This window comes from Procambarus clarkii, chromosome 29, assembly GCF_040958095.1.
Source record: "Procambarus clarkii isolate CNS0578487 chromosome 29, FALCON_Pclarkii_2.0, whole genome shotgun sequence".
In the NCBI taxonomy this organism is placed as follows: Eukaryota; Metazoa; Arthropoda; class Malacostraca; order Decapoda; family Cambaridae; genus Procambarus; species Procambarus clarkii.
The window spans coordinates 6,476,682-6,504,489 of record NC_091178.1 but is presented as its reverse complement, the minus strand read 5'-3'; the positions used below and the strand labels follow the sequence as shown (position 1 = coordinate 6,504,489).

Here is a 27,808-nt window from a genome sequence, read left to right as displayed (position 1 = left end):
AATGTAAACAGATGCTTGGTAACTTTTTTGTGCATAATTACATTTATTATTATTCTTGCCAAGATTTGACTATTGCCAAATACTGTATATGTATAAAAAATTGTCCTTCACTGCATGTGGTATTCAACTTTTCTCCAGGTCCTCAACCTTTCAAAATTGGTATCTGGACCAAAAGTGGTAGGTGATGCCATCTATAAGCAACAGAACCAAATGTAAACCCCCTGACCCACTAGAATACCTCTCGTGCACCTTCACACTCACACCTCACTTTACAATAATTATATTTGTATGATTTTCAACATAAATAATCAATGTTACAGTATTTACAGTATATTTTTTGCACATTGCATAAAAGTGCTGTACTGTATATATAATTATGCATTTTGAACGAATTATAAACTTGGTGATAAATATACTTTATATTTTTTATTTTGTGTGTAAATTTGATCTCTCTCTTGTTCAAGACATGGTCACCATCTTGAATGGTATAATGATTAATACTATACTGTACTGTATATGAAGAGAGCAGTAACATTAGTGTAGTTAGTGTATTTGTTGGGTTATAACTATAAATTTGGTGTCAAAATGTTCACAATATGAATTTTCTATAGAAAAGATGCAAAAATAAAAGTATCTCTAATAGATTATGCACAATGGTAATGAATATACAAATTTTTAAGAATAGCAATTGAATGATACATTTTAGCTTTATGGGAATATTTACTGACGAAGTGCAGACGACACATTTCAGCGTTATCAGAACGTGAAAGTGTTAAAAAATAAAATTTCTTGGTTAGGATGATTATTACTTATATTTATGATGATATTTGATGTAATGGAATCACTGGAGTAATTTTCTATTACAGAACGAAGTCTTAAAACACTTGATAGTGCCGGAAATGCCCTATTGCTTGTATTTGGATGGCAAAGTAAACATTCGCTAAATCATCTACAAGACACACAGCAAATCATAGTGAAATGCTTGCTACCTTACATATAAAGTAAATGTCAGGCCTTAAAGCTCACTGGTTCCAAAGAGATGTATGCCACTCAACATGCCACTGGCCACGTCTGGACACTAAGCACTGCCTACCCAACGATCACTGATCTGCCACAGGTCTCTTAGCTTCTGTGTTTTTTGGGGAATTAATCATAATATTTTTACACGTATTTATGAAAAAAACAGCAATAGCCATAATTTCACAATACCTACCATTTGTATACCCCACATATGCGATGTAGGTCTATGAGTAGGTAAGAGTTGCCACTTTTGCATATGTTTTCAAATAATGTATGGATGGTTAGGCCTATAAATACATTTCTTTTTTATACTATATGTAGCCTAAATAGTGTGTAGCAATATGTAGAATACCCCCTAAGCTATACACATTAATGCTGTGTTTTTCCAGCTATGGTGACTGCAGATGGAAAGATTACCCCACCTGTGGTTTTACTTCCTCAGAATAGCAAGTTGGACAAAAGTGTGATGAGCAGGTCAACACATCTGAACTGCAGCCGCCTGGAGATGGTCAACACCAGATGCATAATCACCGTGCTGTGATTATGCATCACAGCATCAATGTGCTGTTTAAGTATCTCCTCAAAACATTTAATCAATAGCTAGTTGGAAACTTCACTAAATTAGTAATATATATACAGTATTATGACAATATTTCCCTAATATGTCAATTACCATTTGGCAAAGGAAAACGACGAGTGGAAATAAGGTATGGTTTAACAACAAATTCCACACAATATTTGAAACCTCAAGAAATATCATTATTTGGGTCATTGACAAGGGCAGTGAAGGGTTTTGCTAATAATTGGCTAGCCATCAATCCAAGTGCCAAAGTAAGAAGCCTAGAAAAGATCCAGTGAAGAGCAGAGGTGCCAGAGACAATCTGAGAACACTGTTTGAACGTCAAGAGGCCCACAGCTTTTCAACCTCCTTCCAGTAATTCTTAAAATATTCCTGGAATGCAAATGGAGGTGTTCAAAAGGCAATTGAACAAATGTTTGCAAAAAAATGTTGGATCAACCAGGATGTAGTAGATATGTAAGCCTGCAGATGGAGAAAGTTATCAGCAAACAAGTCTGGTCCCAGGCCTGGATTATAAAATAGAGGAACTCTCAAAACTCAAACAAAACAAAATACCTTCCCTAGTTCTTCCAATGTATCTGAGAACTCCAAAATTGTTACATGTGACATCACTGTGCCAGCAAATGCCTTGTAGGAAGGTGTTAACCAAAGGAGGACTGAGATGGCATGCCAAACAGACCAAGTAGGCATATCAATGTCATCAAGTATTATACCTGCAGAACTGTACAAGGTGTGTCTTGGCTAACCCATTACCAACAAATATACATAACATGTGTCCTGCAAAAATACTGATGATGCCTAAATTATATAACCTAATGTTTATAGTCAATTTATTGCCTTTTTACAGTGAGGATGCACACCACAACAGAGACCATCTTATGAATCCAATTATCACATAATGTATCACTACAAGCTCCTAAGCATGTTACACACACATCTTCAGGTGGACCACACCACACCTTACCTACCTACCCAGGAAAAGATTCTACCTCAAGTCTTTATTTCAAACTTCAGCCATAACCACACTATTGTACTAGATTGAGCTGAACCAAATATCATACTAAAAACTACTTTATAACGGGAGTAACTATGTTACTCCCATTTACAGGTCTCACCGAGCAACCAAGTCCCAAGGCACCACCTGAGATAGGGAAGGACCTGAAAGGAGTCCATCCTAAGCATAATCATATGGTAGTAGGTGATATTTGCTAGCAGCATACAAAGATAATCCTGAATTCACAGCTGAAACAGGTTAAAAACCATGAGGCACACATGGTAACTGACACATATGCTTGCTAAGACTGTTATAAGCATGACACCCAACATAAGACCATAGAAGAAGCAAAAAGGCCAGTCACTTAACTACACACACACATTAAAACACAATAAAGAGGTCTTAGGTGGAGCAGTGTTTCAGTAGGAGTACCAGAGCAAGAGTGATTGTGGTGTTTGATTAGTGCTGCCATCTAGTGGTAGGAGAGGGAAGTGGCAAGGTGATATTTTCTGTATTTGTGATTGAGTTTCAAGAAAAGTATCAACATTTCTTTATCAGTTAGTTTTTGTGGCCTAGATTCAGCTATTCCTAAAGATTTTCCGTCAAACATGTAAAGTTGTATTACTCGCATAACTTCCACCTCTGGCGAGGTGGCAGGGTTCTGGTCCCTGCTCCCAGTCAGCCATAACATGTTCATAGACACCTGGTATGATGGAACTAATCTAGAGGTACCTGTACATAACCTCTCAGAAGCCACTGAGGGTATAAGTCGCAAATATTAATACCCCTGTAGTATTATTGTATTCTTTAGGCTACGGTATAAGTTCAGTAAAACTTTTATATAACAAAAATTATAGGGTGTTGTGCAGCCATCTGATAGGAAAATATGTATGTTGTTTGTATTTGTTATAAGAAGGTTTGGTTTTTTGAGGATGCAGTATATGTTTAGGCTTATCTTTGCTTAAAATATGTGCTGTATTGGTAATAGATCATTCTCTTTCACTTAAAAAATTACTTAACTCAGCAGCCAATATCATTATTACTGGAACACCCTTTCCACCTATTATGTAATTCTCAGGGCCTATTCCTACCTTACAATTTATATTGCCTATTATATATATTATGTAACTCCTAAGTTTAGTGCTGATATCATTCTCTAAGCTGCCCCTTAAAGACCTCATTTTCATTCTACCTTATGTTATCACACAGTGCATATGTAACCTCAACCTCCACATTTACACCTTTAAATTTGAATTTCACACAGAAGCATCTTGAATTGCAATAACAAATATTATTCATTGCCTGATATCACATACTGTATTTCTCTCTTCATTATCCCATTAAAGTGTTCTTGAAATATTTTACTACTTCAAGATTCTTTGTTCCCGATTTATTTTCCTTATATCTCATGCAGTTATATTTTCTAGGGGTGACGAAGGTGCTGGTCCTAAATCCTAGACTATATTTGGACAAAAAATTTCAGGTTCTCTAACTCCATTAGCTGCAACTTGGCCAATTATGGGAGTTAATCCTCATTATCCGTGACTTTCTGGCATAATTTGGCATTGGAGGACACTTATTTATATAAAACAACACAAATGTTGCTAGTTTCCTACATATACATTGGAGTTTATCTATTAAAACACCATTACAGGTATTTTTATTTTAGCACATGTATCTTAAAATAAAAACCAAAATAACACAAATAGTAAAAAGCACATTTTGTGATCTTGTACTCAATTATTTGAATTATTGTTATCGAGACATCCAGCCCTGTTGATCTGGATAATCGTGATCACTGTATTATTGATTTTATATATTTCATATAGTAGCAGGGAGCCGAGAAAGTACTCTGCTGTATTTCCACCTTCCATACCAACAAAAAGGAGCTTGCAGTTGAGGAGTGACAATAACGTGGCTGAAAAATGTTGACCAAACCACACACTAGAAAGTGAAGAGATCACAATAATGGTCACAATCAAGTCAATTGTGACTATCATCATTATCACCATTATATACCATTATCACAATCGACTTGATAATGGTCCAGGACGGACCGAAACATCGTCGTCTCTACACTTTCTAGTGTGGTTTGGTCAACAAAAAGGAGCTTCCTCTTTGTCTTCATATATATATATATCACCAAAACCCCTGTATCATTTTTGTATAACTACATAGGAGTCACTTCATGTTCAATATGTAAAAATAACAATGCTGTATTTCTTATTAATATTAATTCTTATTAATATTAAAATAATTTGGTTTTCATGAAGATTCACACTTTATATTTTTATTTTATATATATATATATATTATATATATATATATATATATATATATATATATATATATATATATATATATATATATATATATATATATATATATATATATTTTCTGTAGTTGTATAAGTAACAAATCTGCATTAGAATTATCCAGTAACTTTACTGATAACTATTGAATTAATTTGCCATTACAAGAAATATGAAGCAAAACTAATAAACGAAAATCAGTCTATGAAAATGCATTAAGAAAAAAAATAAAATATACAGGATCTTCCATAACTATATAAAAACCCAAATTAGCATTCCAATTCACAAAATGACAAATGTAATACCATTAATAAAGAATTAATAAATAATATGAGGTTTCGCACTAGGAAACTTTAAATTTATCACAGCAAATGTCAAGTCAAGCATTGAAATGTAATCCAACCGAGATTATATTTAATGAATTTTGAACACCAGAATTATTAAACGTTTAAGCAAATGGTATTTCAGATGTCTGGATAATACCACACTTCAAATAACTCGAACCCAAAATAAACCTGTTAGCTCCGAACTGAAAGCAGGAAGACCTGTGGAATAGAAGCTTCTCTTACTTGTTCTTAGTTGGGGATGTTGGGGCCTTCTTCTCCTGGTCTTTGTTTATGTCCATCCACACTCCACTCTTGTTCACCTCCTCTGAGATGTTGATTGGATTCATTGGAACTTTCATCACATTTCCATTAGCTAATGGGATGGTCATCATTCCTTCACTAGTGTGTATCTAAGGAAATAAAGTTCAAAGTAATGTAACCCTATGAAGTTTTAAAATATTAATGATTCATTTCATCTGATACTAAAATGAAGTTTGTAATCTAAAAGTTAACTGTCTGGTCTTTATAAACATAATACAGTAACCTTAAGATATAATAAAAAGGATAATCACAATGTTGCCAAAGTTAATATATAAATTTGAATTGAGGTGTGAAGTCCCACACACTACTACTGCTTCAGGAGCATGTATAAGGATCAGCACTAGATAACCAACTGCCATTGATTGCCAAAGGGACTCCTGCCACACTCATCTACATGACACTAGGGAGCTAGGCCATTCTGTCATACAGATGAAGGAAGATGTACAAAATGAATTAGGGGGTACCAAGCAGTTTCCATAGTTAGTAAAACTGGTTGGTTATTGGCTCTGACCTTTATACCTATACAATCAATTAATTAATCAATTAATAAATCATTCAATAAGTATATAAATTTCTCACATCATGAATAGATATTATATATTCTTTATCTTACAGTAGTTTCCTTTGGCATTCTGGTTTCTACATCATCATCATCGTCGTCGGCTTCAACTTCTATCTCCATCCTCTTCTTACGGCTAAACTCTGGTAAGGTATCATCCAAGATCTTGAGTTCTCGTTGAGTAAAGATCCAATCCAAGCTCTTTCGAATACCAATCATCACGACTAACTGAAAGTATCAAATTGAAAAGTAAGATTATAATAGAAAATCTTAAATTTTATTGAGCCTTACAGCAAGCAAATCATAATACTAGTACAGTACTGTGATTTGCATATAGTGTCAGAAGCTGAGACATTGCTGGGTTCTATCTGAGAGTCCTGACTGGTAGATCCTGTAATTGGAGTTCTCACCACAAACTGATCAATAAGGATTTGTTTTCCAGGTGCCCTGACCTCCAGAAAACAGTTTTTGCTGATGTACCTTAACTGGAGATAGATATTAGCAATGTCAAAATTATCAGTTTCTTAACCCTTAAACCGCACAAAACATACGTATACGATTTGACATAATTCATGTTTTTAAAACTTGCACAAACACTTTCCAATTTTTTGTGCTTAGTGCATAATGAAGTAGCAAAATGCTCCAACTTTGTCTAAATGATCACAACGTAACTTGAAAAACAAGAGAATAAAAAATAATTTAAAATTGAATATTGAAAACTTCAGATTTTCAAATCATGATAAAAAATATAAACTATCACCAATTGTTCATTTGGTGTTATTATTCTCTCAGAATGGCATATGATCTTCATTTTCATCAAATTGGAATATAGGTTTTCAGTATAGTTTACTGTAAAACCAAATCGTCAATACGGCATTTGAAATATGCGGCAAATTCAGACCAAAGAAAATTATAACTCCAAACGTATAGGATTTATGAAAAATTCATTCTAAAGGGATTGTAGAACAGACAGCTGAGAACACAATATATCAAATTGGTGAGAATCGGTCAAAAACTGGAATTTTAGAAGCCACTCAAAGTTGAAACTCTAGTCTCAGAGATAATTGAAGTTGAAGTTATCGACAATGGATAAAGGTACGGTGGTACCTCGGGTTATGAACGTCCCTGTTTATGAACTTTTCAGGTTACGAGCCCGATTTGTTCAGAAAATTTGAATCGGGATACGAGTTTGTTGATATGCGTATGGCTGACCTAGCGCGTGGTGGCACGGTGATCACGCCTCAAGTTTACCAGTGCCTTGCGCCCAGTCACTATCCCGCCTGAATTCTTCACAAGAATTTACAGATTTTTGTCGGATTTTTGGCCATTTGAGCATAAAAGTTGTTATTATATATCTCGCCATAGGTCCCAAGAAAGCCAGTGGTAAGGTTCAAGGCAAGAAATCACATGTGAGAATGAACATAGAGGAAAAACAAAGAGATCATTCATAAGAATGAAAAATGGTACTCGTTCTGTTGAACTAGCTAGGCAGTACAATAAATCTTCAGCGGAGGAAGAGAAAGCAGTAGAGAATGTCCCTTCCTCATTATTTAAGAAAATGTGTGCAGTATGGGAAGGACTGCAATGTTTTGCTGAAAAGAATCACCCAGATAAAGCTGTAGTAGGCCATTGCATTGATCTTTTTAATGACAATGTGATGCCTCACTACAGACAAGTGTTGCACAGAAGGGAAAAACAATCTGCAATGGAACGTTTCCTTATGAGAAAAGTGAGAAAATCAAGCAGAGAGCCACAACCAGGACCTAGTGGTATGCAGACAAAACGTGCCAGAAAGTGCACCACAGAGAAATCTTCACTGTCTGATGTTATAATGGAAGGGGACTCCCATTCCAAACAGTAACACCTCTCCTCCCCCCTCCTCACCATCTTCCATATGCCAACAGGAGTCATCAGCAAGGGTAAGTAATAACTTGAACATATTTTTGTAGTGAAGAGTTGGGTGACTTAGGTATAAAATTTACTTTGAAGTGAAGTTTTTGGGGAGTCAAGAATGGATTAATTCATTTCCCATTATTTCTTATGGAGAAATTCGCTTCGGTTTACGAATTTTCGGGTTATAATCCGTCTCCAGGAAAGGATTAAATTCTTAAACCGAGGTACCCCTGTACTGTAATTCTGGTTGATACTTGGTTGATGTAGAATTCTAATTCGAATTAATTTGAATTCTAATATACCCCGTATATTATCTATAAATAATATACGGGGTATATTAGAATTCATACCCCTATATATCTATAAATTATGTGAAATGATATTAAAGAACCTGAACAAATAATAAGATCTATAAGTGATTCTGGATATTAACCCCCAAACTACTAAGGGTTATTTGGCCTTTGTCACCCACAGGCGCAGAAAAAAAAAATCAAATTTTTTTTCTCTTATAAACCTGTTAATTTGTGTTCTCTGATCACAGGAAAAATAATAAAAAAATAGTAAGTGGCATATTTTGGCCGCAATAGGGCGGGGAAGTCTGTAGCATTATCTAAAGTAGCTAACTGTTATTCATTTTTGACATAAATATAATATTTTTTGAGGTCAGGATTGACCAACTGTCTGGTCATTACTACATTTCTTATCATGATCAGAGCCGAACGAGTTGGATTGGGGAAAGTAGAATGTATGTAAAAGAAATAAGAGTATGGAAAAGCAGATACAATAGTCTTTATAAAGGTTTAAGCTGGAGCAGCAAAATGCCTCCATACTAACCATGAGTGGGAAGAGGATTGAGGTCTGTTTGAAGGACTTGATGGCCCACAGCACTGCTAAGCAAGTCAGCTGGATTGCAGTGAATAAATGCACCTTTTTCAATGGCACCTGAAAATTATACAAAGATGATACATATGAACCCATTCAGCAATTGAGTTTAATTTAAAATTATTCTTCAGTATTAATAATTTTGTTTAAAAATTAATATTAATAAACCTGTAAACAATCATGAAATACAAACAAATATATATCAACTCAAAACCAAAATGTCACACGTTCAGGAGTAAATTACTATCATTACTACTAATCTAATGTAATTAAAAACAATAACTTAAGATACACACCTGTCTCAGGAAAGTGTAATCTGGCTGATACTTCACAGGCATAAACATGATGAGGATACGATCAAAGAACTGAATACCTTTCAGTGCTGCAATACCCATGTACAGGAAGACACCAAACAGTACGGCCATGGGAATCTTGCGCAGAATTGGTGTCATTATTACTGACAACCCAATTAAAATAAAGATGGTAATGTGAGTCAAACGGTTTTCCCTGAAAAAAAAGGTCAAGTAATAATTAATTTTGTGTAACTACATGAACTTTGAGAATTACAACCATTACCATCAGAGGACTCTGGAGTCAATTGTTGTAATTCTTACATAATGGTACTTTCTAACACATATTTTCGATCAGCATAAAGCATATAATGTAAGCATATATACAACTTACCTAACACCAAGGAAGTGGGGCTTCTCACCAGGTGCAGCGCACTCTGATTCTAACTTGAGAGAGTTGACGTGGTTGATGGAAAGGACAGTGGCTGCTACAAACCATGGTAGACCCATCAAGGAGTTCAGCACAATGAGCAGAGCCAAAACAAACAAATCAAGATGGAAGCCACCACCTTTCTGTGAATATAGAAAAAAAATTCCCCTCAAAATTTTTATAATTTACCCTTGGGTTACATCCGTTTATACTGTTACACCCATGGTGCATGGAAAATAAATCATACATTTTTAATTCCTTCTAATACTGTTAAAATGCATTGCCTGATCATGGGAAAATGATAACAAATGTTTGTGACTTACTCTGGCCATGGTGAAATGAGGACATCTTGCAATGATGTCATGATTCATGAGCGGTCATGGAGCAATCGTCCTGTGGAGGTTGCTCTAGACTAGGTGTGGGGCGGGAGTTGTCATGAAGGTATTTTTACATATTTATTTCAACGTCACCAACTATTTTTTTCACTGGCTTTTACGCAGTAATATTATTCAATAGTGTGGGTTTTTTTTAAATTTATATAATAAAATGTTTGGAGCATTGATATGCTCAAATATATTCATGTGCACCATATTATATTCTTAGAACAATAAAACATACTGTTTCTTCATATTTTGTATGCAATTGCCATGGCTTTTTTTCGAATGCAATAATGCATTGGGCTGTCAATAATGTTATTTATACTATAGAATGTTTAGAACATAGGCATACACAGATATAGTCTTGTCACTAATATGTGCACAATATTATAAACTTTGAAAACAAAACATTGCTTTTGCTATTATTTACACTGTATACATGTTATATATAAATATCTACATTTTTATGCACCATTCTGAACAACTAAGCAATTCTGGTGAGCATGGTAATCTCATAATATTGTATAGTGCCACACACTAGTCAGTTGCCTACAGCACCTGAGAAAACAAAGTGATGTACTATGCACATCACCGACTCTAGCCTGGTGGAATAGCAGTAATAACAGTGTATTACTGTATTATCATAATAGCAGTATTATCATAATAATAGCTGTATTATCATAATAGCAGTAATAACAGTGTATTACTGTATTATCAGAATCCTGGTCAATAAATCGTGAATATGAATCGTTTTCCACAAGTTCATTTTCTAAAGGAACATGAGGTCCCGTTTCATGATGTGTACATGCACCAAACTGCTGCTGTGTGCTGGGGATGTGTCTCTTGCTGCGCACATCATACCCAGCATTGGGTTCTCTGATATCTGAACCTTGTACAGTCTTTATCACTGTCAGGAGCTTCCATGACACTGCCATCATTAAATAATTGCAGTTATTTATTTATTTCACCATTATTAAGTGATGATAAAGGCACAAGCTGCATAGCTGTGTTGTGAGCTGCTGCTGTATGAGCTACTCGTAGCCATTCTCTTAGTACTGAAACCCTCACAGCTAGGAACAGTGCCCACAAATTTTTTCCAAGATGGCATCTGCTTACTGTAGGCCTGCGGAAGCAGATGTGAGCCCTGTGTATCTGTGGGAGTTCTAAATCTTACGTGGAACTTAAAAACATCCTTGATCGTGTCGCTCAGCTGATGGATAATTAGCAAGAACATTCTTGGTTGTGTTACGCAATTGAATGGTTATGAGCAGCAAAGGATATTTTCCACCACTTAATACTATCTGAAACTCAGCAGTAATTTAACAAATGATAATTTTTTATTATTAAATGTCAACTGAATAAGTGCCAAAAATTTTATTTTAATCAATAAAACAAAACAAAATTATTTTATAATGATGTTAAAGATGATACTGTTGATACACTTGGATGACTAGCAATATAATTACCTTCAATTTGTGCTCCTTCCTGTTAATAATGACAGCTGTGATCTGCTGGTCCATGAACAGGAGAATGCAGGCAAGCAGTGCAGGAACAACAGCAACTATGGATGTCCACCAAGGGTTACCTAGAAATAAACACTCATTATTACTCCCTTTCAACACTGTAACATAAGTGTCTCTGTGTAAATGTCTCTATATGAACAAATCCATAAGGGCCGTGACGAGGATTCGAACCTGCGTCCGGGAGCATCCCAGACACTGCGTTAATCGACTGAGCTACGACAGGGTTAAAAAGAGTTGAAACCGAAGTTCTACTGAACTTACTGGATCCCGCAGCCTCTCCGAGGCACAAACCATGGTTTTACACAACTCCCCCCTGCACTCGAGCTATGTCAATAGGCCGTTATGATGTAAGGGCGAAGAGGGAGAACGGCCTATTGACATTGAAATTCAAGATGGCCGCTGGCAAGAGGAAAAACAAAACAGAGCTAGAGTTTGGTGGATTCAATGAAAAAGTATTGATATAAACAGTCAACACAACAAGTTGGCAAAATTAGATATGACAGTGAACTATCATGTAGAAATAATCAGCAAATTGAAAGAAAGTAATGACCACTTGAGTAGCAAAGTATTAGGTCTTGAGGGGTTTGTGAAAGACTTATGTAAGGACAAGAATCAATTGGAAACAAATTGCAAAGCCATGGAAGAGGAAAATAAACTCATGAAAATAACTTTGGAAGAAGTTAAAGCAAATTTAAACTTAAATGACTAATATAGGTTAGGTAAGGAAAATCAACAGGAAAAACAGCTTTTGTCAGTACAGATGGAGGAAGTTACACAGGGAATAGAACAGTGCAAGAAGGATATGCAACTCACCATATTTGGAGAAGGAAAAAATAGAAGCAGTAGTAAAGAAAGACAAATACTTCAGCAACCAGGATAAAACAAATATTAGGCTGGAAGTCAGAAAGGAACTGGTATCAAATCCTAAATTGGTGCAAAACACAATCGATCGAAGTCCCTGATAATTTTTGGTTGCAAAGAAAAGATAATATCTAGGTCAGAAAGAGCTGTAGACGAAGAGAAAATAGTAGATAAAATTGTTGGACTAGTGGAAGATCTTACGACCATAGAGAATGTCAGCGACTACAGGAGAATCGGCAGGTACGTAAATGGGAAAGATAGACCTTTGAGGATCACTCTAAACGGTGCCAAACAGATGGAAGAAGTACTAAGGAATGCTAGAAAATTAGATGAGGAAGGGAAAGTATGGTCGTTAAGACGAGATTTTTCGAAAGAAGACAGAAAGAAGCTGAAACTGAACCTCGTAGAGGCAAAACATCTAAATGCTCTCATTTATGATGAGAGCATAAGAATGAAGAAGAAATAAATTCTTTTTTTCTACAAAGTGATAGGAGTAGGCAGGCCAGTAAAATGATACAAAAAGGGAAACCAATAAAATCACTAGAGAGAGGGGGGTGAAGAATAATGAGAGGGGGAATATGTTCCTGAAAATTGCATACACCAACATAAATGGAGTGAGATCAAAGATACTGGGGTTAAGTGATGTAATACAGCTGCAGATGCCAGACATTGTTGCACTCACGGTGACGAAACATGAAGATGATATTTTAATTGAGGTCATATTCCCAAGGGGCTATTCAGTTTGGAGACGGGACAGAAAAATTAGGAAAGGCGGTAGTGTTGCTGTGCCGGTGAAAGAATACCTAAAGGTAAATGAAATAATGATTGCCAATCCAAGAGAAGTTGACATAATAGTACAGTACTAGAGATCTTCAATCAGGATGATAAACTAATTATCATAAATGCATATAGTCCATTGCCATGCAACACATGGTCAAAGGAGGAGCTAGATAATAAACGAGAGGGTCTTATAACAATAAGGAGAGAGATTATAGTGAGAGCTGATAAAGATAGATCACGACTCTTGGTAGTTAGCGACTTCAACTTGAAATCCATAGACTGGGGAAGCATATGAAGCCTCTCAGGCTTCATATGAGGAGGAGAAGGAGGAAGAGGAGGAGGAGGAGGAGGAGGAAAAGGAGGAGGAGGAGGAGGAGGAGGAGGAGGAGGAGGAGGAGGAGGAGGAAGAGGAGGAGGAGGAGTAGAAGATGAGAAAGACGAAGAGTGGGAGGAGAAAGACAAGGGTTAAGAGGAAAAAAACGAGGAATTATAGGAGAAAGAGGAGGAGGAGGAGGAGGAGGAGGAGGAGGAGGAGGAGGAGGAGGAGGAGGAGGAGGAGGAGGAGGAGGAGGTGGAGGCAGAGGGGGAGGCAGCGGCAGCAGAGGCAATAAGAGCAGCAGTCTTCTCACCAGACCATGATGATCGTGATCCCTGGAACTATTAAAAGATAACCAAAAGGTAGGCCTTTCTAGCTATGCATATTACCCTATTTTTTACATTTGTAACACTGATCAGAATGCTGAAAGTAAATATTATTAATTATCAAACACTAAGTAAAACCCATAACAATTTTGAAGATATTCTGAAAGTTAAATTCTGAGATAATGCTTTGAGGCTGACATTAATTGTCAAATTGATTATACTTACTGTATATACATAAAGACATTACACTGAACAACAAATCTAAATATGTTCTCTAACCTAGTGATTGTATGAATTCCTCAATTCATAGTGATGAATTGTATTATGTTAGGCTTAAACCAAAACAATCAACACTGATGTTAAATTCACAGTCTTTCTGTTAAAAAAATATAACAAAGAATCCAAAGAAATTCCTGTAATGCTTTTATAATTAGATTACTGTACTGCTCATCCAATTTAAAAAGCAGTAGTGAAGAACCTAAAATAAATATCAAATGCTCACCATCAAAGGGAGGAATGATCCAGCCACGGCCCTCCCACGTGGGTTTGAATTCGGATGGAACGTCTAGTTTTGGTGTATGAATGCCAATAGCCATATCAATACAGCTCATTGAAACAATAGCAATAATAACAGCAAAATCACTGATGAACTGACGGACCTGCAATTTAAAAAGGACATTTTTAAAATTAAGTTTTCATTCAACAACATTTGAAAAATATATAAAAGATTATTAATTTAAAACAATTTAGAGGCAATCAGTGAATTTGTGTTCAATTTAGTTATTTTCTTAACAATTTTATTTTGTAGTTATAAATTATCATGTTAATCAAAGGCCCACAAATTTCTTGGTAAAAGTAGACAAAAACATTTTGATCTGACTGGGGTGAAATAGCGATCTCCAAACCCAGCATAAGAGAGAGGAGAACTTTGCATTACATGTAGGCCTAGTGACATCATTAATACATTTACAACATACATGGGGTGGAAAGGGCATTCATAGGGTAGGAGGCAATCATTAGGGAAGAAAACACTCTTGAGGTAGGAAGGAACTTATGAAGGGAGGTACTCAAGTGTATGAGGCACTCACGAGGGAGGGATATATTCAACGGGAAAAAAGTACTCATGAGGAAAGAAGCCAATTCATAGGGTTTAAAGCCACTGGTGAGGATGGAAGGCATTCCACATTCTTTCTCATTTGTACATGATTGTTGAGGACAGTCCACAGGCACTCTTGTTTCCTGGAGCCAGCATGTGGTGATTGCTTCACATATATGCTTCCCAACCCAATCCAATATTATGATTTTTTTTTTTTTACAGATGTCACACATGCTTTATTGAGTTTTTGGGACACATGAAGGTGCTTGAAATACAGTATCCAGGAAGGTATCTATATTTGACTTGCCTCTTAAAAATTAGGAGTTTCCAGAAGGAATATGAATCATATAAATATTGTATTGTATTCTACCAATCCTCTACTTTTGTATTCTATCTCCTGAAACACAATTTGTTCTAGCTAATAGGGTGATAAAAGCAGGCTTCTCTTATCATTATGCTTCTTCATATGACATCTTTCACCCATGTGATGTATCTTTATCTTGAACCTTCTTTTCTACCTCCCTCTTCTCTCTTGAGCCTCTACCTACTCAATCTGTGTGGTTATCCTATCAATGTACCCAACCTAACACTATCTTTTATTTCTCTACTACATCTTTCTTTTATTTCAAGTTATTACATCTTTCTTTATTTCAAGTTATTACATCTTTCTTTATTTCTAGCATACTATATCATCATGCTGTCCAATTTTCTCATGCCACAACCAGCTGAAACCAGTTTTTATTTTTATTGTGCCCAATAACATCACCAAACACCATTCCATCCTTTGCTAAATTAACTTTTCTGTGAAAATTAACAGGAAACCCCCAACAAGTGCATTAGTTTACATATTAAGCCACAAAAACTTTAAATAGTCTTGTCTCCCTCTAGCTTCAAACTAATCATATCCAACTGTCATGAACATGCAGTATGGTGACATATGTTGTACTAAATGTTACTTAATAACAACCTAGAGCTTTGTAGCAGAAAACCTATGAAACGGCAATGCATGGCAATTTTTGTAACATTTAAAAAAAAAAGTATATTCTCACCTTGGCAGGGAAGAAAGCAGCAGACTTGAAGTCCTTGAGATATACAGAGATGAGGAAGGTACCAAAGAAGAGGGTAATACTCAGCAGGAATACGTCAGGGTAATAATGTGCGCACTCGGGTCCATTTCCGATTAGTGTGCCATTATACATCTGTAAGGAAAGATTACTGGAGATTAGTTTCACATTCTAGCTACTGGGTCCTTCATGTCCAACCTCTACCAATCAGAACATAATAGAGCAAATAAAGGTGGTTTTACCTGATATTCACATAACCAACCCTGAGGACAGCACACTTCTAGGTGCTCCTCTTGGAGGGAATGCCATCAACGAGGTCCTTGGTAAGATCATCACTGACCTGAAGACGATGAATGAGAGGATTGAAGACATCGATGCTCATGATGCACTTTACCTCATCACCAGATGCTTGTCCCTCCCCAGGGTGACCTACTTTCTTAGATGTTCGGCATCTTTCAACAATATTAAATTAGAAGAGTACGACAGCTTGCTGAAATCAATGCTAGAAAAAGCTCTCAACCTTTCTCTCAGCGACTCCAGTGGAAACAGGCCTCCCTTCCTGTCAGATTCAGGGGCCTCTGCGTGTGCACAGGAACACAAATTGCGGTACCAGCGTTTCTGTCCTCTTCAGTGGCGTCTGACAACTTGGTGAAGGAAATCCTTCCTGAGCACCTAGTTCAACAAGCAGGGATACATGATCCCAGCTTTAAAGACTGCACCACCAAATGGGTCTATCTCGCAGGACCAGCACCTCAACCACTGCTTTCTGAAGCCCATAAGCAATCCAGCTGGGACTGCCCCATTGCCGACCAAGAAGCTGCGACATTACTAGAAGCTGCGACAACACCACATGATACTGCCTGACTTAAAAGCTGTAGCAGCTCCCCATGCAGAGGACTTCCTATTAGCAGCCCCAATGTCAGCAACTGGCACTCGTCTCACACCGCAGGCCCTCTGAACTGCTGTGGCTCTCCACCTTGCTGCCCCAATCCACACCGAATACAGGTGTATTTGCGGCGAGGCAGTGGCCGATAGGTACGGATGGCATGGCCTTCTCTGCCAAAGGACAGGAGGATGGCATGCAAGACACGGCGAGGTTAGCGACATTAACAAGAGAAGCCTTACCACGGCCGGTTGTCCAGCAAAGAGAGAGCCCCGTTACCTAATGCCTCGCAACTCTGATGAGCCTGTCGGTCGTCCAGACAGGATCACGGAGAACACCTGGAAGAATGGTAGACAGTTGGTGTGGGACTACACTTGCGTTTCAACCTTAGGCAACACCTATGTTAACTTCAGTGCTGCACAGGCAGGAGGTGCTGCCAATCGCCGGGAAGCAGTCACGTAAGTACGGAGACCTTGATCACCACTACAATTTTGTCCCCATTGCCTCAGAGACACTTGGTGCCTGGGGTAAAAGTGTTGCAAGTTTTTTGAAGGAGCTGGGGTCCAAGCTAATTGAAACAACTAGAGACCCTAGAGCCACCAGTTTTCTCTTTCAGCACCTTAGTGTGGCAATCCAGAGAGGAAATCCTCACTGCATCCATGGTTCCTGCTCGCCATCTGAAGAGCTGCAGGAGCTATACAACTTGTGACAAGTAGTCTTGTACCTTGCATGTAACCAATGTTGTAACCCTTTTTGTGTAATGAAATTTTAAAATAAAGTTAGATATATATATATATACACACACACTAAAAGAATAGGGGTGGTAGGAGAAGAAAATATCAGTGTTCAGTGAGGATCCACAAGGTCTTCTGTAAGTACTCATTATTTTCTTCTCCGAGGCCATGGGTCCCTACACTTGCACCAGAGGTGGTACACCTTTTAGGTACTAAAAAATAAATAAATAAATAAATTTATATATATATATATATATATATATATATATATATATATATATATATATATATATATATATATATATATATATATATATATATATATATATATTTATATATATATATATTTATATATATATATATATATAAATAGATTTTTCAAATATTTTTCCTTGGGAAATGATACAGCTTTCCAATACAGTACTGTACATTACACGATTTAATATTTGTTTACTTTGTTTCAAAATTACCATAGAAATTTGATCATACCTAACCAATCCTAACATAAAAGCTATTATGAAGACCAGGTGTATATTAGTATTGTAATAGGTAGTGAGGAAGGAGAGGCACGCTGTACATAGCTTACCTTCATGCAGTCCTCCTCCCCGATGCTAATCCAATCGGTAGAATTCATCACTTCTTGCGTTTCATTGAGTGGTACGCATTCACAGTATTTTAAAGTATCTACCGATGTTTCCATTGGATACTTATCACCAATCTTCATTACTTTCTCAACAGCCTAAGTAGAAACAAATACAGTATATTGTATATAGAGGTACATCCAATTTAAGTTAATATTTAGTGATTTTTTAAATTTTTAATAATACCTGTCAGTTGTGAATGGAATCCAAAGGAGAAATATTATACCGACTTGTAAGGCTAGTTAAGCTTAACAAATGCTAATTATAAAAAAACTTGGACATGATCAAAACATCATGAGCAAACTTTAATTATGCTATTTAAAATATAGCTCAGCTCATTTATATCTAAAAAGCAATATAGTCATGCAAATTAATTACATTATCAACTATTGTAATACAGTACAAGTAAAAGAATGAAATTGATAATAAAACATTATAAATATGTATGTGGATTGGAGTAGGTCTAATACAAAAATTGAATGTTTTGCCATGAATTCTGGATTCAGAACCTAAAGCCCATTATGTGCCTCTGTAACCTTTAACACTACCACCCACAGGATAAGTACAGTATGTAGTGTATAATAGATGAACTAAACCAACATGACTATGTACTGTTAAGTGGGCAATGATCTTTCTAAAAAAAATATAGGCTTAAAAATCAGAGAAACAACAAAATAAGTAAATGGTTGATCAGTGCAAACAGAAATCATTAAGATCGAAACAATGCAACCATTACAAATGGTATCTTTTTTTATTTATATATATAAGCGTTGTTACATTCTTGTACAGCTACTAGCACGCATAGCATTTCGGGAGAGTCCTTAATCCTACGTTCCCCGGAATACGACTCGCCAAATCGTTTAACAACCAGGTACCCATTTTACTGTTGGATAAACAGAGGCTACAGTTAAGGATTTGTGCCCAGAAAATCCTCCCCGGCCAAGATACGAACCCAGGACAAAGTGCCCGTGAAACGCCAGGCGAGCGTCTTACCCCTACACCATGGGGACTGCAAATCTGATCACTTTACATGCAGTAATTCCATAGTTTACTGACCAAATTACCATTTTTAAAATTTTCATGTATAAAATAATGATACAAACTTTTCATTAGCTCTTATATTCGAAACTCACATAATTTACTCCTAGTATATTAGTTCTTCACATAAATTTTATAATTGTGGAGGGTTAAGTTATAAAAATGTTTCAGTTTCTGGAACCTAAGAATAAAAATATAAAACACAACTACAATAAATAAGATCTTACCTTGTATATAAAGATGAATGCAATTAAGGTAGCAAAGTTTTCTTCAGTGAAACGGGTAATGAAGCACACCATGGCAGAGGCATCAACAGCCACTAGGATCATTAAGATGATCCCAGACCAGACACCAATCCACAAGCGGAACGAAAGGTAACTCCACGACATTGTTCTAAAATTTGTGAATTAAATATATATATGATATATAACATTATGGAATGTAAAGAAAATACAATATATCACATGCATAGTAATGTCCTTCCCAAATATACTTCAGAAAGTAAAGGTTGAAGACTAACATTTTCCTTCTGTCTCCTGTCTTACTTTAGTCACCCTTGTTTGGCAGAAATGTGGTCAATAAGATGCAAAGGGATGGTGCTTATTGTTAAAACATCATGACATTATGCAGACTCTTCAAATGCTAAAGTCAATATAAATATGAAAAGGGCACATCAAATATCATCTAGTACTAGTACTTGAATTAAACACTTTGATGTTGGGGGACAAGCAACAATAAAAGCAGGTTTAAATTCAATAACTAACTTGTTTCTCATAATAATGACCTTCAGAAGCTGCATTCTAAACACAATAGCTAGACATTTTTAGCCTCAAAATTCTTGACGGTAATGGGTCAAAGCCTGATCCCTCTAATTGAAACACAAAACTAAAGAATAAATAACAGTTTAAAAATGATTAAAATACTGTAATGTATATAAAATTACTTACTTGCAGAAGTCATATAAGATAGTTTCAAAGACCAGAACAGGACCTGTTGAACCCAAGACAGTCAGAGGTTGACCAGAGAATAAGCCATATACCACGCCACACACTAATCCAGCAACAAGAGACTCCAAAGCAGCAATACGGTTTTCAGTGGCCTCTCCAAGTAGACCTCCAAAGGTAATGATTGGGGTGAGACAAGCAAAATAAATGAAAATAATGGAGGCAATGGACTGTATGGAGAACCCATCTTTAAAATCACTCAAGAACCATGGTTTTTTTCGTTTAATGTCATTAATGAAGCCACCAAATAATCGGCCAGTGCGTGTGAGACCAGCCTCCTCTCGCATCTTCATCTCCTCCTCCTCTTCATCTATTACTTCTGCTGCTTCTACCTTCTTATTTTTCCTTGGCTCCTGAGATGGAATTGCAGCAGGTGGTTCAATCCTAAGGAGTAAAAATTCAATAATACAAAAGTCAACTTTCTGATGGTCCATCACTACATATTGGTAGTTTTGACCAAATAGTTGCTATAAGTACTTTCATTTTAGGAAGATGGGATGACATATATATATATATATATACGTACTGTATATATTTATATACCGCATGTATATATATGATGAGTGGGCAACTGACCTAATGGCTGGATCCCACTCTCCAGGTGGCAGGACAGTCACAGCATCTAGAAACTCATCAACACCAGCTAAGAGATGACTTCTATTTTTTGCCTTGTATGCTACGTCGTGAAACACTTCATCACTGAGAAGCGTGGCCATGGCACGACCAATCTCATGATACCTTGGAAGGCCACCCTGAAATAAAGTTGAATTTTACTTTATAAAATGTTATTGTTAGTGGTTTGAGAAAATTCACTAGGGCAGTGAGGTGGTGCGAATCTACGACCTCGGCATTGCCAGCCTTATGCTCTATAACTGGACCACTGATGACTTGTAAATGTTTGACAAGTCAGCAGTGGTCCAGTGGTAGAGTATGAGGCTGGCAATGCTGAGGTTGTAGATTTGCACCACCTCACAGCCCTAGTGGATTTTCTCATTGATATCTATCATGTTAGTGTGAGTTCTGTGTGTTAGTACTTTTATCATTACCTGTACTATAAACTTTACATATTTTACTACAATTATTTTTAATTAATATTAATTAATTTTGTAAATAACAAGCATAATAAGGATGTACTACATGAGAAGTGAAAGTATACTGTATTTTCTTTTGGTATAGCACTTTACCCACATGGGATTCTTTTCAAGTTTTTACAATTACTGTACACAAGCTATCCATAAAATAATGTAGTTTGATTTTATAATTGTGCTTGCTTTTGAAAAAATTTACGCTCACCAGGGGTCCTAGTATAATGTACAGGAAACGGGTAGGTACAGGCACTTCCGTCAAATCACCAAGATTGGCACTTTGGGACAAACGGACAAATGCCGTGGCAGGCTTATCAAGGAAGGGCACTTCTCCAACAAGGATGTTCGAAGCCTCAGCACCAGCAGGAATCTTCCGCATGAAGTGAGTGTTTCCCTGCAGGGTTGTCATATACATTAATACAATCATATCAATCATATACACATACAGTATAAGGAAAAATTATATGTATACTATATATATATTTATTTATTTATTTATTTTGATGACCAAACCACACACTACAAAGTGAAGGGACGACGACACTTCGGTCCATCCTGGACCATTCTCAAGTTGATTGTCTCATAATCGACTGGAGAATGGTCCAGGATGGCCCGAAACGTCGTCGTCCCTTCCTTTTCTAGTGTGTGGTTTGCTCAACTATATTTCAGCCACGTTACTGTGAATCCTCGTCTGCATATATATCTATATATACTGTACATATATATATATATCGTCATTCAAGTCACCCCACTGTCCCAGAATGATTTTCTCATTGATATATTATGCAGAACAGGGATATTGATATGTAAAGTAATGAGATTAATATGCGTAAACCATACCTTATGTTCAGGTCCATCCAGGTTGTTTGAGCTGTGGTTGCATGTAATAGAGCCAGATGAGGGAGATTGCTCCATTGTTCCGTCGGGATTCGAGATAACGCTGGCATTGTTACCACCTGAAAAGGATAAGGCTCTGAAGAAGCCTGATCCAATGTCTGGATAACAAGCAACCAGACAAGGGAGAGAGAAACAAAACAGGCAATTAGCAACTGAAACAAAAAACACCAAGAAAACCTACTTCTGGGTTAGTGTGCTAAGCAACACAAATGGCCTCTTGAGGAAAGTGAAAGCATAGCTAATTTGCTTTATATTTATGACAGTAAAGCAAGGCATATTTATTGTGAAGGACTAGTGCTGATATACAAAGCTAGTAAGAGGAAACTATGTAAACTTGGCCCATTTATGTCTGGTTATCACACAGGTACAATATTTATGGCCTAAGAAAACAAATAGAAAACAGGCAACTGCATTACACACTGCAAATAGAAAATGTAAACATCAAATTTTATTTAAAGCTTTTCTAAAAAGTAAATAGATATAAAACAGAAAATTCAAAGACAAAACAATAAAAAGCACGTAGGGTTCAATATCATGCAAACATTAACTTTAAAAGAAGTCATAATAAAAAGGAAAACTATATTCCAACTTCTTAAAAATTTTCTAAACTAAGGATGCAAGCATAAACAATCGAATTTGAAATTTTGCGTCACATAAAACTACAAATCCAACAACATGCCAATTTATAGATCTATACACACACATATATTTAGATGTATTTATACGGTTGCATATAGATACTGTACATAAACTATATGAATGTGTATTAGAATACACAACATTCATACATGCAAATGGAAATTATACATACACACACATATATATATATATATATACACAACACACAGAACCATACACACATGCTCCAACACACAAAATTCCATCTATAGCTTACATAGGTTGACAAAATACATGAGAGCCAAGAGCCAAGAGCCACTGTACTATATAATCCATAGCTAAAAGGCAGGGGCCAGGAGCAAGAGCTCATTGCCCAAAACCATAAGTTTAGACAAGTAGATAAAACTTACCTACTCCTAAATACACAAAGCACATTAGTTAGAACAACATAGGAATGAATTCATTCAGTGTCTGAATAGTGAATCATTGTAATAAACTGAAAGAGAAGTTGGAGGTGAACTCCATTCACAGTCAAATGTGGATATTACAGAATACAAAAGGGTTGCAAGACTGCATCAGACAAATAACAACTAAGATGAGCACACCAAGAGTTCAGCTCATTCTCTACACCCAAATAGGTAAGAAAAGATAGGAAAATACAAATACATGTATAAACATGTTCATCTATTGTTTTAAAAGCTGATGCAACAAAGCATTTGAAAGTTGAAATACAGGTGCTGCAATAGTCAAGATGACAGGCAATAGTCAAGATGATGTACCACAAGAATTTACCTCACATTCTGAAAATACAAGTACAGTGGCGTCTCGATTAACGAGTTTAATCCGTTCCGGCACCGAGCTCGTCATGTAGAAAAGTAGTCTTGTGAAACAACAACAAAAATGTCGTCGGAAGTGTCCGAGAACCAGCGGGAACGCTCGTTAATCGAGGGAAAGCTCGTCAGTCGAGACATATTTTCTGCGAGTGGCTTGCTCGTTACTGAAAATGCTCGTTACTGGAGCCGCTCGTCACTCAAGGTTCCACTGTATGTATACATGTGACAATTATGAAAGAGTACTAGACTGTCAGGAGGCATAAATGCACCAGATAATCTCTCTGGGAGAGAACCCATGAGTTAGATCTTGCTCTGCATAGGCACAGTTAGGTAAACATATTAGGGAAGATAAGAAACTTGGACAATTGTCACACCCTTCAAGAAGACCTAGACAATAATAAAGAAATTGTTCTTGACCTTTGTTAGGCCAAAGCTAGAATATGCAGCGGTTGTATATTGCCCTTACTTTAATAAACAAACTAGAAAAGATGCAAAGACATGCAACCAAATAGCTCCTGGAACTGAAGGACAAGAGCTACAAGGAGAGATGAAAGGCATTAAATATGCTAAAACTAGAAGATAGAAGAAAAAAAGGAGGCGATATGATCACAACATACAAAATAGTAATGGGAATTGATAAAATTGACAGGGAAGAATTCCTGAGACCTGGAACTTCAAGAACAAGAGGTCATAAAATTAAACTGACTAATCAAAGCTGCCGAGGAAATGTAAGAAAATTTACTTTTGCAAACAGAGTGGTAGACAGTTGGAACGAGTTAGGTGAGAAGGTGGTGGAGGCCAAAACCGTCAGTAGTTTCAAAGCGTTATATGACAAAGAGTACTGGGAAGATGGGACACCATGAGCGTTGCTCTCCTCCTGTAACTACACTTAGGTAATTACATACATACATATACTGTATACATGTATTGTACGTGCAAACACACACACACAAAATGGGTGGTTGCACATACACAAATTGGAAACTCAGTTGAGACAGAGAATTCAGGAAGCATTTTTTCTGTTTATAGGTAGTGAGCAAATGTAATTAACTTGAGGGAGAAATAGCAAAAATAACTAATTTCTCACATAATTCCTCTGCATTATATAGCACAAGAGACTCTGGCACTATACACTATATAGCCAAAAGGCAAAGTTTACGTATGCACACCCATATACACATTCATACAGATACATAAATGCACACACACACATATATAAAAGTACCAAGATGTGTCCAGAGATGAATAAACAAACTTTGCTCATGAACTTTGGCAGAAAGAAAATGGAAGGACCTGACTGAATATCACCTTGGATACTGAAAGAATGTGCTCATGAGCTCAGCTGTCCATTAAGGATTATTTTTCAGGCATCCTTTTATATGAAAAAAATTGAAACACTTGGAAAATGGCAAACTAATCCAATTTATAAACAAGATGATAGAGATCTAATGAATAATAAGCTGGTAACATTTACCAGTGTAATAGCCAAATAACTAGCAGAGGTAACTCAAATGAATTGGATTCAATATATTGAAAAAAAAACAGCATTGAATGTAGTGAAACACCATTTTCTGGGTTGAGTCCCGGAGGCTCCCTGAAGCTAATGGACTGATATTCACTATACTAGTCTTGAGCATCAGTTACTTGGAGTTTTTGCTTACCGGAAACAACAAACCAAAACCTGGTTCCCTCAGAGAGGTGCAGGGAGCAATGATTTATGAACGCCCTTACTTTGTGAGTGTATAGTCAAGCCTGTCATCAACCGGAGGTTATCACCCAGAAAGACAGGCGAACCATTACAAACCCCTACTGGAAAATCATTGCAACCCGACGGAACAGACCCCATGAACTCCCCCTCAAGAGACAAATGTCTCAACAAACAAGCAAATGTCCATTCAACTATCAAGCCTGTTTGTTGTGACCTCCCTCCCCCGAAAGGGGGGAGGGGGAGGAGGAATCCCCGCCCAGGCGGCCCAAGTGCTGACACTGGCAGTACATAACAAACCACCGACCGGAGGGAGTGAGGGTGTTAGGGAGCTTCCAAAGCTCAACCCAAAAAATGTCGTTTCATTACATTCTGATTTTCTTAAGGGAGTCCGGTCGGCCCCCTGAAGCTATATACTGTGCACACAGATAAGTACTGTAAATAAATGGACTTACCCGGGAGGCAGCAGCACCGCATGACGAAGACGGGATAATCGGCCACGACAGACACCCCAAAGCCACACAAGGCCGCTGAGGACCCTGAATATTAACAAGATAACGGGATGCCTGGACCCTGTTCGACCTCCAAAATCCCCACGCCTGAATGTCAAGCCCGAAGCCGTTCAAATCTCGTCCCGAGATAAACCCCACCCTGGCCGGGGCCACCCAACCGAGCGGACAGCACGCTGGACACATGATCCTGTGGTCCCGGGTTCGATCCCGGGCGCCGGCGAAAAACAATGGGCAGAGTTTTTTTCACCCTATGCCCCTGTTACCTAGCAGTAAATAGGTACCTGGGAGTTAGTCAGCTGTCACGGGCTGCTTCCTGGGGGTGGAGGCCTGGTCGAGGACCAGGGACACTAAAGCCCCGAAATCAACTCAAGATAACCTCAAGATAACCCAAACTCCAAAACCCTCAGATGTTTGGGAGCTGGGAATAGGAGAAGGAGCAGCAGGGGTGAACAACACCCAACAGGGAAGGAATTGGGGTAGTGGGTAAAACCAAGGTCGAAGCGACCAACATCCCCCAATTCCGGGTCCCTAAAACCAAAACGGGGCAGCACCGGGGCATCCGACCGGGCCACTAACCAGGTGCGTTTCAGCAACAGAAACCTAAATTGCAACGCAGCCGCTTCCTGGCCCCTAAGGTCTTCCGAAGAAGAACAGGTAAGTTGGAGGACGGGGAACAAGTCTCACAAGACTCCGGATCATAAGTGTCACCAACCCAACAAGCAGCATGATGGAGGCAGAACAGATGATCATCACCCTGAGACAAGGGCAACGAACAATCCTCAAACTCATATAAAGAGAGAGGGGACTCGGAAGACATATCCAAAGCCGCACCAAGCCCCAAAGGGGTTTACCAGGACCTGCAGGAGGAGGAATCCCGATGGGAAGCCCAGGCATTGGTGTAGCTTAAGCCAGTTGAACCCCATCTAATACTGGGCAAACTAACCCCAGGAAGCTGTGTGTGCAACCTCGAGAGACCCAGAGGAAGAAGAACCACCAATACAACCTAGGTGAACCTAATCAAAAGCTAGGCAGACTTCCCCCAGGAAATTAAAGAGAAAATCCTGAAACCCTCGAAAAACACCACAAACAACTGTAGGCCAGAGAAAGGCACAGCTCCCGTGATTATGCAAGCTATGCTAACACCATGCGCTCCAACCAGCAACAAAAACACTCCTTACCCAGGACCAGGCGGAGAGACACACGACCCCCGCCGAACCCCATGGGCAAAGTTAATGACAAGCAACACAAACTTCAATGGGAGTGAAATCCTGAATGTCCCAGGGAAGAAAACCTTGACTACGCAAGGGCAGTACCTACCGGGCGCCTAGGGAAGGTAGCCCTAGATGCATGCAGCCTGAGTACTTGAGAACACCTGCCCATTGCACGACTATCTTCTTGAGGTTATCTTGGAAATGATTTCGGAGCTTAGCGGCCCCGCGGCCCGGTCCTAGACCGGATTCCTTTTTGTTACACACCTCCAGGAAGTATCCGTAGCAGCTGTCAAACTCCCAGATACCTATTTACTGCTAGGAAAACATCAGTGTGAAAGAAACTCTGCCCATTTGTTTCCGCCTCCACCGGAGATCGAACCCCGGAACCTTAGGACTACGAATCCCGAGCGCTGTCCACTCAGCTGTCAGGCCCCACTACAACACACAGCTGGCACAACCACACAGGGTAAAATCCATGCAGGAGAATGAGGCCAGAGATAATGTCTGCCCTATCCTTCGTCAGTCAATGAACTGATGGTGTCAGCACTTTGACCCCCCCTCCCCTCTCCCAGGGGAGGGGGGTCGCTAATGAACGGGCAAGATAGTTAAGTGGAGATTTGCTTGTTTGTTGTTTCCTCTTGGGGAAAGTTCTTGGGCTCTGTTCCATCTTGGGTTGCAATGTTTTACCAGTAGGGGT

The 27,808-nt window shown here is 37.9% G+C and overlaps 1 protein-coding gene across 29 annotated transcripts in view; it reads right to left on the bottom strand.

Moving 5' to 3' along the window:
• Positions 1–27,808, bottom strand: part of LOC138349576 (electroneutral sodium bicarbonate exchanger 1-like) — a 287,070-nt gene that overhangs the window by 62,094 nt on the left and 197,168 nt on the right. For 24 of the 29 annotated variants that reach the window (XM_069333338.1, XM_069333316.1, XM_069333339.1 and 21 more), the window contains 14 exons: positions 22,176–22,291; positions 21,544–21,729; positions 20,827–21,002; positions 20,194–20,634; positions 19,474–19,639; positions 18,154–18,306; positions 15,936–16,085; positions 14,293–14,449; positions 11,451–11,569; positions 9,572–9,750; positions 9,184–9,394; positions 8,840–8,947; positions 6,167–6,340; positions 5,476–5,642 (listed from right to left, as the gene is read on the bottom strand). In XM_069333338.1, coding sequence (XP_069189439.1) covers positions 5,476–5,642; positions 6,167–6,340; positions 8,840–8,947; positions 9,184–9,394; positions 9,572–9,750; positions 11,451–11,569; positions 14,293–14,449; positions 15,936–16,085; positions 18,154–18,306; positions 19,474–19,639; positions 20,194–20,634; positions 20,827–21,002; positions 21,544–21,729; positions 22,176–22,291 — 2,503 coding nt within the window. Of the gene's footprint in view, positions 1–5,475; positions 5,643–6,166; positions 6,341–8,839; positions 8,948–9,183; positions 9,395–9,571; positions 9,751–11,450; positions 11,570–14,292; positions 14,450–15,935; positions 16,086–18,153; positions 18,307–19,473; positions 19,640–20,193; positions 20,635–20,826; positions 21,003–21,543; positions 21,730–22,175; positions 22,331–27,808 lie in introns of all 29 variants that reach the window. The other 5 variants (XM_069333332.1, XM_069333337.1, XM_069333340.1 and 2 more) reach the window with 1 other exon arrangement.